The sequence below is a fragment of the Budorcas taxicolor genome, chromosome 3, assembly GCF_023091745.1.
Source record: "Budorcas taxicolor isolate Tak-1 chromosome 3, Takin1.1, whole genome shotgun sequence".
Taxonomy (NCBI): Eukaryota; Metazoa; Chordata; class Mammalia; order Artiodactyla; family Bovidae; genus Budorcas; species Budorcas taxicolor.
In genome coordinates, this window is record NC_068912.1 from 16,277,531 (window position 1) to 16,293,365 (window position 15,835).

At 48.1% G+C, this 15,835-nt stretch overlaps 1 protein-coding gene across 3 annotated transcripts in view; it reads left to right on the forward strand.

The window, feature by feature from the left end:
- The window catches only part of KCNN3 (potassium calcium-activated channel subfamily N member 3), a 170,851-nt gene that overhangs the window by 127,544 nt on the left and 27,472 nt on the right, over positions 1–15,835 (forward strand). For all 3 annotated transcript variants that reach the window (XM_052638200.1, XM_052638201.1, XM_052638199.1), the window contains exon 4: positions 11,516–11,657. In XM_052638200.1, coding sequence (XP_052494160.1) covers positions 11,516–11,657 — 142 coding nt within the window. The remainder of the gene's footprint in view (positions 1–11,515; positions 11,658–15,835) is intronic.

Here is a 15,835-nt window from a genome sequence, read left to right on the forward strand (position 1 = left end):
CAGGAACAGAGTGGCTGAGGGGGCAGCTCCTAGGGTATGGGGTCAGAGAGGTCCCAGCGCTGTGGGGGAGGGTTCTTGAGACACATGCAGACTTTGGCGGTTGGTCTGAGGGATACAGGTGACACGGTCTGTCATACTGTTTTGCAAGCACCGATCTAGTTGCTGTCGGTGGGTGGTGAGTGGGGGTGATACAGGCAGCAGCAGGGGAGTCAGTTAGGTGACTGCTGCAGCGGTCCAGGTGAGGAGGTGGGCCTGGGCCAGATGGTGGCAGCAAAGCTGGCAGGGGCTGCCCATACTCTGGACATACACTGGAGATGAGGCAGATAGGGCTGGATAGTGATAAGGGATTGACACTACGCATCACCATGCAGAAGGGCTGTGGTCAACCCCCAGCAGCCGGACAAGGATGAGTGAAAGGAGAACCTGGGCGGAATGAATGACTTTTCCTATGGGGCAGCGTCTGCTGCCTCTTCTCCATGTCCCCTTGTGGCTGCCCTTGTCACTAGGACAAAACTCCAGGTGGGAGATGCTCCAGGTGGGAGGCTCTCCAAGAAGCAGTCACATCCCTTTATGTGTATCATATGTTCCAGTGGACAAAGACCTTCTACAGTCACTCCTCGCCACAGTCTTGTGAGATAGTCAGGGCAGACATTATTACACCCTGGTTCCCTAAAGAAGAAACAGATTCTGAGATAGTAATTTGTTCAAGGTCACAAAGCCGTTAGGGCATGAAAGGTAGTCCTTTGGCTCCAGATGCTGCGTTCTTTCAGCTATGAAAAGGCCAGGCGTATCACACAAGAGGGCACAACAATAGCCAACATTTTTACTGCAGCTATGTGCCGGGCGCTATTCTAATGGTTTAGCAATATCAGCTCATTTAACCCTAAAGGTAATTCTGTGGCAGCTGGTACAAGTATTGTTATTGTTGTTCAGTTGCGAAGTCATGTCTGACTCTTTGCCACCTCGTGAATTACATACAGCATGCCAGGCTTTCTGTCCATCATTATCTCCCTGAGTTTGCTCAAATTCATTTCCATTCAGTCAGTGATGCCATCCAACCATCTCATCTTCTGTCACCCCCTTCTCCTCTTGCCCTCAGTCTTTCCCAGCATCAGGGTCTTTTCCAATGAATCAGCTCTTTGCATCAGGTGGCCAAAGTATTAGAGCTTCAGCTTCAGCATCAGTCCCTCCAAAGAATATTCAGGGTTGATTTCCCTTAGGATGGACTGGTTTGATCTCCTTCCTGTCCAAGGGACTCTCAAGAGTCCTCTCCAATGTCACAGTCTGAAAGCATCAATTCTGTGCTCAGCCTCCCAGATAGCTCAGTTGTTAAAGATTCCACCTGCAATGCAGGAGACCCCAGTTTGCTCCCTGGGCTGGGAAAATCCACTGGAGAAGGGATAGGCTACCCACTCCAGTATTCTTGGGCTTCCCTTGTGGGTCAGCTGGTAAAGAATCCACCTGCAATGCAGGAGACCTGGGTTTGATCCCTGAGGTGGGAGGATCCCCTGGAGAAGGGAAAGGCTACCCACTCCAGTATTCTGGCCTGGAGAATTTCATGGACTGTAGAGACCATGGGGTCGCAAAGAGTCAGATACGACTGAGCGACTTTTCACTTTCACTTTCAGCCTTCTTTATGGTCCAACTCTCACATCCATACATGACTGCTGGAAACACCTTAGCTTTGACTATATGGACCTTTGTTGGCAAAGTGATGGCTCTGCTTTTTAATACACTGTCTAGGTTTGTCATAGCTATTCTTCCAGGGAGCAAGTGTCTTTTATCCCCTTTTATAGATAAGAAAACTGAGGACAAGGTCATGCAGATACTACAGAATAAAACCCAGACTCAAACATAGGTAGTTCACCATGACACCTAGCAATGGTCCACACCAGTGGCCTTCTACCCGAGGTGGCGTGTGGGCAGCAAATGGAGAGTGCAGAAGCCGAGAGGTGTGGGGTTGCAGACAGAGGCCGACATTGACTTGGATGGGTTTTGAGCTGCCGCTTTAAAGGTCACTTAGAAGGGATCAGTGAAGACATGGCAGGCAATACAGAAGCAGGAAAGGTATGAGGCGAGCTTGGAGCACAGCAACACTGAAGAAGCCAAGAATGGTCAGAGCAGGAGGAGAGCAGGACAAGTCACTGAAGATGCCAAGAGGACTGTTCTGAGGAGGGAAGTGCCAACAGGCTCCAAGGCCACCAAAGGGTTGAGTCAGGTACATGTGGGTTTTTCCACTGGAGAACTGAATAAGTGCAGGGGCTTGGGGCTAGGGTCTAACTGTACAAAGCTGGAGAATACTAGAAGATGAAGACAAAGAATCTTGTCTTCAAGGTTTGATTTGATTCCTGAAAATTTCCAACAGACAAACCAGATCCAGGATAAATGACTAGAGCCATCAAATCACTAAGATGCATGTGAAAAGAGCGAGGTCACAGCTACTGTCAAGAAGCTGAATTCTTGTGAATAGTGAGAACCAACTCCAAGCCCAGGGAATTTGGCAGCCACTTTCACAAAAGTTTTTCTGCCAGAGAGAACAGCTGAAGTCACTTTAACGTGCGTCACTGAATTACTAAAGCAACTTAACTCTCACAAGGGGACAGGAAAAGCAAGAAGCAGGCCATATTCATTCCACAAATATTTACTAAGCACCTTTTATGTGTTAGGTTCTGAGAAGGTACCTAGAAAAGGCTACAAAGAGGTAACCGCAGGTTGGACAAAAAGGCCAATGGAACAGAGTAGAGGACCCAGAAATAGCTTCACTTTCACATATACTCTATATGACAGGTAGCATTCTCAGTGGAGAAAGGAAGAACTGCTCATTAAGTGGATTTGGGATAGTCGGACATGACTGAAGCAACTTAGCAGCAGCAGCAGCATATAAAAAAAATGAAGTTGTATCCCTATCTCACACCATACATAAAATCAATTCTAGCTGAACTGAAGACAAATATGAAAGGCAACATTTAGAAACATTTAAAAGAAAGTCTTAAAACTGCAGATAGGAAAGGATTTCTTTAACAAATTATGCAAGTCACTAATTATAAATTAAAATGATGAAAAATTAAGCTACAGTAAAATGTAAAACTTCTGTTCATCAAAAATACTATAAAGAAAAAAATACTACAAAGAAAGTAAAAAGACCTGGCACAAACTTGGAGAACATATTTGCAACATATAAACTGACAAAGTTTTTATCTAAAATATGTAAGGAACTCTTATAATGAATTAGAAAAAAAGACAAAAATAAACCAATAGAAAAATGAAAAAAAGTCATGAATAGTACTTTACAGAAGAGGAAATATGAGTGACCAAAAAACAGATAAATTGACATTCAGATTTTATCAGGAAAATGTAAAATAAAAGCATGACGCAATACCAATTTACCCATTAGTTTGGCAAAAATTAAAGTCAGATGATGACGTGTTGATAAAAACATGGAGTTACAGGAACATGTATCCAGTACTGGTAGAAACCTAATTTTTACTGTGTTTTGGAAAAGAACATGACATTTTCAAATGACATTAAATATGTACAAACCAGTAAATCCACTCTTAAGCAAGTGCCCCAGAGAAACTCTTAAACAACCAGGAGCTGTGATTAGGAATGTTTGTAGCGGTATTGCCCATTAGAGGAAAACCCTGGAAACCGCTCACGTGGCCATCGATGGGTGAGTGAATAAGTGATGGTGTAGTAATATGATGAAATGCAGAACAGTAGTGAGGATGCATTATAGTCACAAATAGCAGCATACATGTTGACTGGGAAAAAGCAATTCAGAGAAAAGTTCATTGTATTAGTTAGCTGCGTGCATGAAATTGCTTCAGGCATGTCTGACTCTTTGCGACTCTATGGATGGTTGCCCGCCAGGCTCCTCTGTCCATGGGATTCTTTAGGCAAGAATACTGGAGTGGGTTGCCATGCCCTCCTCCAGGGGATTTTCCCGACCCAGGGATTGAACTTGCATCTCTTACGTCTCCTGCATTGGCAGGTGCGTTCTTTATCATTAGTGCCGCCTGGAAGCCCCATTTGTTATCTACTGCTGTGTAACAAATTGCCCTGTAACTTGCCAGCTTAACACAGCAAACATTTGCAGTCTCATAGTTGCTATGTGTCAGGAATTCAGGGACATCTTAACTGGGTACTGCTGGCTCAAGGTCTCTCACGAGATTATGGTTAACGCCTGTCGTCTCACCTCAAGGCTTGACTTAAGGGGTTTCTGTTTCCAGGCTCACTCATGTGGTTGTGGGCAGGCTGAGGTCCCCTACCACACGTGTGGCTTCTCCCAGGGGGCAGTATTCAAAAGAGATCAAGGTAGAGATCTCCGAGACAGAACCACAGTCTTCTCATAACCAAACCTTAGACGTGACACCCGTATTCTGCCATGTTCTATTCCTTGCAAACAAGTTGCTAGGTCCAGCCCACACGTAAAAGGAGGAGATTACAAAAGTCTGTGAATACTCCAGGAGAAGAAATACTGGGGGTCATTTTAGAGGTTGCCTATCCCACTCTTACAGGATGATTTCATTTTATGAAATTCAGAGATAAGTGAAAGTAAATTATATATTGGTTAGGTAGGCATACATACCTAAGTAGAAGCACTGTGAGGAGTTTGGGATTAACAGATACACACTTCTATATATAAAATAGACAACACACGAGGATCTACTGTATAGCACAGGGAACGGTACTAAATATTTTATAATAACCTATAAGGGGAAAGTAACTGAAAAAGAACATACATATTATGAATATATATATATATATGACTGAATCACTTTGCTGTACACCTGAAATGAACACCACATTGTAAACCTACTATACTTCCATTAAATTTAAAAAAAATTTAAAGGAAAACCACGGGAAAAAAAACAAGAACATGGTAACCATGAAATTCAGGATGTTGGAGATCTCTGGGGAGATCTGCAAGGCTGAAGGTGGTAAGAACACGCAAGTAGGAGCAAGAGGACAGTGAGTTCAAGGATGCTTATTCTATTTTCAGGCTTCATAACAATTTTATGTTATGGATATCGATGGGGTTTTTTTCCCTTAGGTTTAGCTTCATTTTGATATTATGGAAGTTACAGCTGCATACACTTAGACTCCGTTGTTCTGTGGTATTTGCTATCCTCCACCAGTTTTTCCCGTTTATGCGTCTCCAGGAGTAGCTACTTTTACCTCCTTTTGCTAATTAATTGTAAAATTTACCTCCATGTTTCTTCATGACATGCTCATACTGCTGTTTCTCGGTGCTCCGGTTTCAGCCTCATCTGTCCCCTTCCCACAGTGGAAGATAAGGATTTATCTCCCGTTCCTTCCCTCCAACTCTTCCTGTATCCCACCCCCACCTCCTTTCATCATTATATCACTGTGTTGGTTAGATCAGTAATCAGTATTTACATTACCCAGCCAACGCTAATTTGACTCTATTCAGAGCTCAGCCTTGTGGTAAAGCACAACTTTTCCTTTCCTGTAGAACTTTTTGTTTTTCCTGGTTAATTATCGTGTTTGTTCATTTGCTTAGGTTGCTGTGTATTTATCACTAATTTCACTTGAGACTCTGGCAGTTGTTTACATTTCTTCTCAGTATGTTCGGGCCCTGCAGGTTTTCTATCAATTTCGTCTTCTTGGAGCAATACCTCCCAGAGTCGTCTGACCTGTTCCTGTCTGGACAGGTTGTTCTTCATGCCTAGTGCATCACCGTCACCCAAGGACCTCCAGGCACCGTCACCCTGGGCCTGTCTCCTCTGCGGATCCCCAGTTTTCTCCATCTCAGGGCTTCCTCCTGGGTTCACTCTTTTGTTTGGGTGATGCTTGCCCTCCTGTAGCTTCAGAAGAAAGGGGACTGAGGACGCAAATCTTTGAAAGCCTTGGCTGGTTTGGAGATCATTTTCCTTCAGAATTTTGAAACCTTTATTCCATGGCCTTCTAGCTTCCAGTGTTTCTGTGAAGAAGTCCAAAGTCACTCTGACATCTGTTTGATCTTTCTTTCTCTGGAAGCTCCATAGCATCTTCCCTCTTCCCCCTGGTGTTCTGAAATTTCACATAATGTGTCTTGCTGTGAGTCTATTTCCATCCACTATGCTGGGAACAGTGGGCCCTTGATCTAGAAACGTGTGTCCTTCAGCTCTGGGAAATCTTTTAATGATATCTTTAATGATTACTTCTTGCCCTCTTTTCCTTCTTTCACCTCCTCCTTTTTCTTTTTTTTTTTTTTTTGCCAGTTCTGTTTCTGAAACTTAGTGTTTGAATTGGTAGACTGATTCACTAATTTTCTCCTATTTTCCTCTCTTTCTCTTTTTCTGCCTTTTGGGAGACTCCCTCTATTTATCTTCCAGCCCTGTGGGAGGACTTTCTTGGTATATGCTATCCTTGTCTCATGAGTTCAATATCTCATTTATCTCTCTTAACATATTAATTACCGGATTTGTTTCAAGAGTACTTCTCTGTTAATTGTCTGTGATCCAAAGTCCTTTTTCTTTGTTTGTTTAATTGACTGATTTGGTCTGTGTGTTTAATATTTGAGACTTTCCTCAGATGTCTGGGGATTCCTGGTTGCCCACTTGTTTCTAAAAGCAGGGAACTAAAACAGAGTTGTACAGGGATAAGCTGTGCTGTGCTTAGTTACTCAGTCGTGTCTGACTCTTTGCAACCCCATGGATCAAAGCCCACCAGGCTCCTCTGTCCATGGGATTCTCCAGGCAAGAATACTGGAGTGGGTTCCCATGCCCTTCTCCAGGGGCTCTTCCCAACCCAGGGATCAAAACCAGATCTCCCGCATTGCAGGCAGATTCTTTACCATCTGAGCCACTGGCGAAGCCCAAGAATACTGGAGTGAGTAGCCTATCCCTCCTCCAAGGGACCTTCCCAACCCAGGAATTGAACTGAGGTCTTCTGCATTGCAGGCGGATTCTTTACCAGCTGAGGGAAGCCCAGAGGGATACGAGGAGGAAGCAAAAATAGCATCTACCATTTTTACCCAGTCACACAATCTTCCATATCTATCATTTATTTCAGAATATTAAAAGCAAAAAAAAACATATGCCACACTCTAATGATATATTAATAACTATCCTAACCCTAAAAACATGCCCACAGCTTTTCCTCTTTAGCTCTTAAAGAAAAACTTGGGACTTCTTTTATCAAAGAAACTGTCTATCGCAAAAAATATCATGAGATTAGTATGTGAATTTGTGACAAGTGTAAACCACTCTAAAATTGTGAATAGATTTGGAAACAGTTTCTCCCTCCTCTCCACTCCCACAGTCCTGAATCAGCCGCCCGGCTCTCTCACTCATCACTTCCTGCTTGGTGAGTTGCCTGTGTGTTTTATCTCCATGACAATGCTCCAAGCCACAGGAAAGTAGGATGCATGTCCGGTTCATCTCTTATCTTCTATAGCCCCTGTCAGGAGGGAGATCTTCAAAGCTAGACAAAGAATGAATGAATACATCTTCAAGATCCCCTTTTCCTCTTCTCAGCATGCATAGTTAACACCAGAGGATTGTAAATGGTGAATGAAAAAGAAACCCACAAGATCATAAAGAGAATTTAGAGAAAAATAAAGCAGGAGATCAAACCTCAGCTTTAAAGAGACAGATGATTGGTTGCTGTTATTTAATTCCACTCTGAGGTCTAATCTCTTTACCTCAGAGTCCACGCACATATGAATAGGATGGCCCAAGGTCCTGAGGGCAGCCGAGCAGTTTGGGAACACTAGTTTAAGCAAGGAAAGGAGGACTTTGGAAACCTCCATGCACAGCCAATAAGTCAATCAGCCAATTAAATCCACAAAGGACAGGCTGCAAATGAAGTCCAAACCCCATGGTTTGGCATTCACGTTTCTCCATTGCCTCCCCCTGGGCACCTGCAAACTCCCTGTCTGGGGCCTGCCTTCTTTAATCAGCCTTGCATGTAGCTGCTAGAACCATTCTCAGGTAGCAAGTGCCCCATATCCATTTCTTTGTCCTGGAACTGACAGATTTCTTTCATCCCTGCATCAGATAGTTCTCCAGCCCAAATACCAAGACATCTTCATCTTTCCCTTCATCTTCATCCTTCCCTTCATCTTCTCTCCCTTACTGGGACCCTCCATCCACTGGACTTGTAAATTTCTGCCACTGTATTTTTCTGTGCATTTTTTTTCTCAGACTGATAACACTTACCACTCTCGGCAATAACAGTAATTGCTGACATTTAGTGTGCACTTACTCTGCGCTGGGCACTGTGCTAATATTGCTGGTGGATTATTTTCCTTAATCCTCCCATCAGTAGATAAAGGAACTAGGTCACAGAGAGGTTAAGTCATTTGCCCACAGCCATTGAGCTACTTAAGGCAGAGCTGGGGCTTGAAGCCAGGCAAGCTAAGCTCAAGACCACAGGCTCACCTCCTGTCTAGGCACTGCCTTGATGTCACTGTCCTCAGACCTGACCCCTTCCAGGAAATGTCTGATGAACTGAAGACCCTGACTCTGCACCATGTGTTTACATGTTGGTGGCTTGTGGCATGGAGCCATCTTTAAGTCTTCACCCTTCTGTGCCCCTACATTCGATCTGTCACTGAGTCTTGCCACTTCACAATCTCCAAAGTGCATCCCTGGAAGGAAGGAGTCCCCACCAACACCCCAGCACGGGCCCTGAGAGCCGAGGCTGCCACCGTTCTTCCCAGCCAAAGAGCAGCAGGCTGTGAGTGGAGGGGACTACACCAGCCCGAGGGCCTGGCAGAGCCCCAGGGCCCTGGGGAACAGGAGGGGAAGAGTGGCTGCCCGTCCAAGGCCACGTAAGACCTGGGATGGGGCTGGAGCACTGGGGCAGGCCACACTCCATCTTGGGGATCAGATTTGGGGATCATCAGCCTATGCTACTCCAGTATAGCCAGGTGAGCAGACACAGGCCCAGCCCTGGGGAGATGAGGCCCACTGGGCGGAGTAGGCAGCCAGGGTGCCCTTAGGGTAGCAACAGAGTGTCACTGGGGAGCCAGCAGAGCGGGGAGGGGAGGGGAGGGAGAGCGTCTTCTCAGCTGAGCTTGGGGAGGGGCTGTCTGCTCTTCGAGTGTCCCCCTGGAGTTCCGGGAATGCTGTCATGTGCACAGCTATGGAAGACTAAAATCACCCTCCTCTGACTGCTGGTAGAGGCTCCAAGCTGGGGCTGAATAGCCCCCTAATGATGTGCTCACCGGGGTCTGCTCGGGCCAGGCTCAGCTGTGCGATGAAGGCTGCCGCTTACACCTCCATCCTGGCTTTGCCATTTGCTCCCCACCTGGCTACACCACCCCAGGGCTGCATCTTTTTAAACATCCTGTTCACCACCCACAGACCACTCACCCCAGTCGGCCATGTCATTTTGTCATTCGGCTGCTCAAGGACCTGGAATCATTTCCAAGGCCTTTAAGACCAAATGCAAGCCTCTTACCCTGGAATTCAAGGCCTTCCCAAATCAGACCCTTTGTCTCCACGGCCACCTCATCATCTGCTACTGGAGCCCAGGTGTCCTCATGTTGCTAAAACTTCCTTATCATTCCCCCACTCACACAGCAGTCATTTCCACCTCTCTGGTGCTGCGGGAAGAGTGAAAAGAGCATGGGCTTTACTTTGGTTACGTCCTCTGTGTTTTGGGGCAAGTCACTCAAGGTCTGTGTGCTTCCAGTTGCTTACCTGTAAAAATACATTACAAGATGTTGTGAGAATTAGAGTGTTTGTATACAAAGTACTAGCCACAGGGTAGGTTGTACTGTGTGGCTCCCACTAATATAGTGCGAGTCAATAAGTGCACTAAGTAGCTTCACCCAACTCTTTGCAACCTCAGGTACTGTAGCCTGCCAGGTTCCTCTGTCCACAGAATTTTCTAGGCAAGGATACTGAAGTGGGTTGCCATGCCTTCCTCCAGAGGATCTTCCCGACCCAGGGATCGAACCTGCATCTCCTACGTCTCCTGCATTGGGAGGCGGGTTCTTTACCACTAGAGCCAGCTGGGAAGCCCCTTGAGTCAATAAATGAAATCCATATTACTGTGCCCTTGGCTTTCACCACTCACATGCCCTCCACCTCCTTTCTCACCGTCAGGCTTCTCCCGGCTTTTAGGCTGCTCTCCAGATGCATCCGTATCTGCGGCCTTTCCAGCACGCCTGACTTGGGGTGGGGGTAAGGGAAAGAACAACATTTGCCAGTTGCCCACTGGGCTCCCGGCCCTGTGGGGGACATGGAGAGCGCTGACAGTAGCAGCGAATACTTTCTGAGGGTCTCCTGTACTCAGCCCTGTCCCAAGCATGTCATGTAAGCCTTGTTGGTAACTCCGTTCTATGGATTAAGGCTCCTAAATGGCTTTCCGCTCTATCCAACCAGGGTGGTTTGGTCGCCCTGGCCATATCTCACTTTTCCCGTCCACTGGACTCCAAGAGGCTGATGCTAAGAGTTTATCCAGGAGTGATGTCCGTGTCATTCAGGCTTATCCTGTTAGAGAACATTTTGAGAAAAACACCCACCTTCGTTCATCTGCCCTGCCACCCCAGGTACAGCCAGGCCCACCTGCTGCACTCATGTTGGGCCCTAGCTTTTCACAAAGGCACTGTTCCCTCTGCCCAGAACACCCTTCCCCTGGTCTGCCAGGAAAACTCCAGCCTCTGACCTACCCTCCTACATCGGGGTCAAGATCACTGTCCTTTCCCTCTTGCCCTCCAGGTGCCTCATCCTTACTCTTCCTCAAATGTCTACATGCTTAAAATGGGCCCTTCCCCTGGGCGGAGAAGCCTAAGGGCAGAGCTTGTATCCTGTTCATCTCTCTGTTTCAGTACTTGACACAAAGCCTGGCACACAGCGAGCCTTGGTGTTTGGAGATGAAGGGAGGGAGGTGAGGGATGGGGTGGAACGGGTATTGGGCAGAGGGAATGGTGGGGATATGTTTCCAGCTAGTTCCTCCCAGGGCAGGACAGCCACGAGCCTCCATCCAGCTCAGAAGAGGAGGCCATGCCTCCACGAAGACTCTGGAAACTTCCCTGGAAACAGGTCCGAAGAACCCCAGCTGCCGCAGCCTCCCTCCAGACACCAGGGAGGTGCCAGTCTTTGGGCTCCGTCAACCTTCTTAACGGGAAATTGCTAAATGCGTTTGGTGATTTTTTTTGACATTTTCCCTGTTCAGGAGCTTGTGATTTCAGATTAATCACATCCACATACATTTAGACTGTCAGCTTGGAAGGGAAAATCTAAATTTTATTACTGCATGATTTCATCCAAAGCTATTTTACCAAAAAGGACGTCTGCAATATGGTGCAAATCATGACAAAACATTTTACTGCCGGGACCAAGCTCGTGGTGGGGGGTTGGGGGGGATGGACAGAGAGCTGCAGGCAGGACCTGGGTGGGCAGAGCCTCAACAGCGTCCATCTCCTGGAGAGATCTGTGTGCCGCTATCGCTGCTCTCTCTGCCTCAGCAAAATGTCCTTCTTTGTCCAGGTATGCTCAGAACCCAGGAATGGCAGTTGCGCTGACTAACTCCTGTCTTCCCACCCCTTCCTCGGCAGGTACCATGACCAGCAGGACGTAACTAGTAACTTTCTGGGTGCCATGTGGCTCATCTCTATCACATTCCTTTCCATTGGTTATGGGGACATGGTGCCCCACACGTACTGTGGGAAGGGTGTCTGTCTTCTCACGGGCATCATGGTGAGTATCTGCCGCCACCCATTACCCTTCCTCACCCGTAGAATGCCGCTAGGAGCGATCCCTTTACGGCAGGTGCAGGGGGCCTGCCTTGTCTGGGCGCAGGGCCAGCTGCTGGTTAACAGGCCAGCATGTGTGCCTGCGCACGTAGAAAGGCAGATGTGACATCTGTACAGCTTCTTGCGTTTTCATTTCCTTTTCTGAGATAGGAAGAGGTCCTGGCTCCCGAATAGTTAACGCTCTACTCACAGACCCCCTAGGAATGGGCTGGGTGAAGCTGGCCATGGGTCTTACCCTCCACTCCCATCAGGGCCTGCAGTTAATTGTCCTCTTTCCAGTGCCCTGGGCCCCACAGACCTAAGCGCCACATCTGATAAAGTGTAGCTAGAACTCACGGGGGCAAGTGCTCTGAGCTGACCATGAGAGACCTAGGGCCTAGGCTGGGTTGGCCACTGGTTTGGTCCCAGTTTGATGACATGGCCCTGGGCCAGCTCTTGGCTTCTGCGTCCAAGTGTTGAGGTGCTGAGCTCCGAGTGCCAGTTCCCTCCCCGTGCTGGCAGCCGGCTAGCCTGTGGCAGCATCCCCATCCCTCCCCAGGTGCCCAGCAGCTGTGCTGCCTCCTTCTAAGCTGTATTTTTCCTGCCCCATTACCCTGCCATCCCCAGCCTGCCACACACTCGTGCCCATCACATGGCTGCACAGTATGGAGCATGGGAGGGCAGTGGGTAGGGAGTTTCAGACCAGAGTCTGAATGCCCATAGCTGGACCTCAGTGTGGACCCAGGCAGGGCACTTAGCCTGCTGGACCTCAGCATTCTCCAGTAGGAAGTGCAGACGGGAGGCCTGCTCCGCCCTCCTCCCTGGCTGCTGATGAGGGTAGACCGCAGTGCTTATGTTAACCGCTCTGTCAACAACAGGGAGCTGCACCTGCCTTCAGGGCTGGCAAGTCCTCAGCGTCCCCAGCTTCTTGCCTCTCTCCTTGCTTTCTGACCAGGACAGAAAACCGGGCCCTTTGACCTCCTTCCCAGAGCACAGAGTAAACATGCAGGGTCCTCTTTTCAGAAGAGGAAACTGAGGGTCAGAGAAGATGCAGGAATCTAAGGCTGTGTGTTGCAGCGGGCTGGGGAGGTGTTGGTGGAGATGGCGGTGGGGGGGGGGGCGGGACCGGAGGCCCGAAGCTTATTCCTAGGTCTCATTGCTGGGTCACGGCAGCCCACCCCGAGGAGTCCTCTCTGCACCCCTGTCATCAAAAGCCTTCCAGGGCTCCCTCAGATTTCAGCCATCACCCCCATTTCTCCAGGAGGAAACAAAAGACCCTCCTTCTGGAAAGGAAATGACTCCATCCCGCAGTGGGCAGGGGTTTAGCGCCTCACTAGCATGGAGGCCTCCTGAGACTGACAGCAGCCAGTTGCTCAGAGCAGCGGAGGCCGTGGGGTCAGAGGCCTGGGCCGCGGGTCAGGAGGGCTCCGGCGCTGCCATGTCACGACTGGACGCCGTCCTCTCCTTTTTTGACCGAAACCCAGGGCAGGCTGTTATTAGTGGGTCCTGGGCAGGAGTTAATGACAGGCGGCTTAGCGCCGGGCTTGGGATAAACCATGGGTGAGTGTAAGGGCTCAGAACAAATACCTCCTGTTGGTTGGTAGGAGTCTGCCTGGCACAGCTCCAGCTGTCACCAGGAAACCAGGGAATGAGTCTTCCTTCCAGAAAAGAATGAAATGCCGCCCAAAGACCAAAGCTTTCCTGTCTCTGAGCTGCTCCTGGGGCGCCAGCTATGTGCCTCAGAACCAGCTCTCAGTCTGGCCTTCACGGAGCCCAGCTGCTGATAGGTGAACGGCCCTGCTGGGAGCCTCCGTTATTTTTAAATACTAGCCATTCTCCCTCTCAGCATGGTGCTATGCCCCGGCCAAGAAGCCAGAGCCTGGGAGCCATCATTTCCCTGGCTTCCTCACTCCTGCATCTCTGGGCTTCTGCTCCAGCGTAGCTGGGCGGTGGGCCAGCCGGACCCTGGCCCCTCCCTGCCTTCTCCTTGGGTGTGGTCTTCACACCTGCTTTTGCTCCAGGGGCTTCAGCAGCTGCTTGGAAGAAAGTGTTTGTTCCTTGAGGAGAAAGGTGTGATCAAAGTGGAGAGAATAAACGAGTGAGGAGGAACTGATACCCACCCCCTGTATTAACAATATAGCACCTGCCTTTCATCTTCTCTCTCTGCATCAACCCTGCTGCATAGATACCTGTCTATACACAGGGACAGGGAGCTTCCCTCCACTTGTGTTTTTACCCAAATTAAAATCAGCTGCCTCCCTCTGGGGTCAGCCACAGTGAGGAACCCTGGTGGCATTTTTTTTCTTACAAATGGGACTTCTCTAGCTGAGTCACTTCTTTCCAGGGTTTCACATGGCTGAGAATCCGTTCCTCCCATCCCCCAGTCTCCCAACATTTTGTACCTCTCCTGATTATTATTGGAAGTGCCTTTACGAAAGGTAGGGCTTCCTGTTTGGTTACCATGGATACGACGCAGGCCAAGGCAAGGCCTAGCGGGAAGGGAAAGGAAGAATTTGTGTGTGCAGGCTGTAAATAGTCTTAATCATTGTTTTCTCTTGGCAATCCCAGTAACGGTGTAATTATCAACCATTAAGCAGGGTATATAATTGTCTGAACAACTTGACATTGTTGGCACAGGCCTGGTGTGTTTGAGAGATTTCACCCACTAAAGCAGATATATCAAAGTCCAGCATCTTTCCATAAAGAATTTTATGATGACAGTTATAAGGCAGAGAGAAAGCTGACAATATTTAGTATCCAGAATGGGCCTCGGAAGGCTTTCTGGCTCTGCAGTCATCTGGAAGACTTTTGGGACCCCAAGACTGATTGGTAGAAATCCCATTTCAATATACATTTTCTAAAGCTGGACTCATTAGGAAAGACCCTGATGCAGGGAAAGATTGAAGGCAAGAGGAGAAGGGGACGACAGAGGATGAGATGATTAGATGGCATCACCGACTCAATGGATGCGAGTTTGAGCAATCTCTGAGTGATGATGGTGAAGGACCCGGAAACCCGGCATGCTGCAGTTCATGGGGTTGCAAAGCATTGGACACAACTGAGCGGCTGAACAACAGAGCTGGACCCACTCTGTGGACCCTTCAGGAGTTAGGGACAAATAGACAAAAGATTCCAGGATATGTTCTGGGGACACTGAGCTTTTCCCCCAAGATTTCATGCAAGAGGCTTCTTTGAACTGCAAAAGGAAAGGGATGATGAAGTAAAAGGTGGCACAAATTGAGTCATTTGGGGAGGAGGTAAAGGAGAGGGCTCAGCAAGACATCTGCTTAATGTCAGTTTTAGAAGATGAGCTTCTCCCTGAAACACCTTGGTTTCAAACCAATTGATGTTATTTTAGTTGTTACATGGAATCTGTTGCAGAAACAGAATCCAACTGTAAATCCTCCAGGCTTCCCTCCTCCATTTGTCACTTTCATTTATGTTTTATTTTATTTTATGCTTCTTTAGTTAAGAACACCTCATACTCTTCCCCTTGGGATACTTATTTTTCGAGAGTCTAAGGTTTTCCAGCTGGAAACTGTTTCTTGGAAACAAGAAGTGGGAGGACCAGTGTGAAGGAGACTGGGCCTCTGATTTGGGTCCAAATCCATGGATGAGTTAGGCGTGTTGACCCCAGGCCAGCCACTCCTTTCTCTGTTCACTCCTGCGCTCCTGCTCACTATGTACCTTGGAAAGTACGACCTCATTAGAGGACCCTATCCCCTCCCACCACTCTCCCATGGAAATAGTGTTGGATAGAGAAGATCCAGGGAATCCAGTTAGTGTCGACCGGGATTCAGGACTTGGCACCTCTGAAGGCAGAACTCTGAGTCATGGATTTGCTCCACAGTCTGATCCAGTGGAAGTCACACCAGCAGCTGCTTACCCTCTTCGGTCCCACTCTGTCCTCTCCTCGAATTCCCCCTCTGCCCACCAGCGATTTCTGAGGTTCCACGTGAGGACAGCTGGGAGAGCAGGAGTGCTCACATGCCCAAATCAGCCACGGCCTTGGCACTTTGTCTCTTGAAATCAACCCACATCCCTGCCACATCGCGTGAGCCTTCTTAAACTGTTAACATGGCCCTATCTGGCTGATAAACTCACCCAAGTAAAAAGGCCCATTGTCCCCAAAAAAGCAGAAGT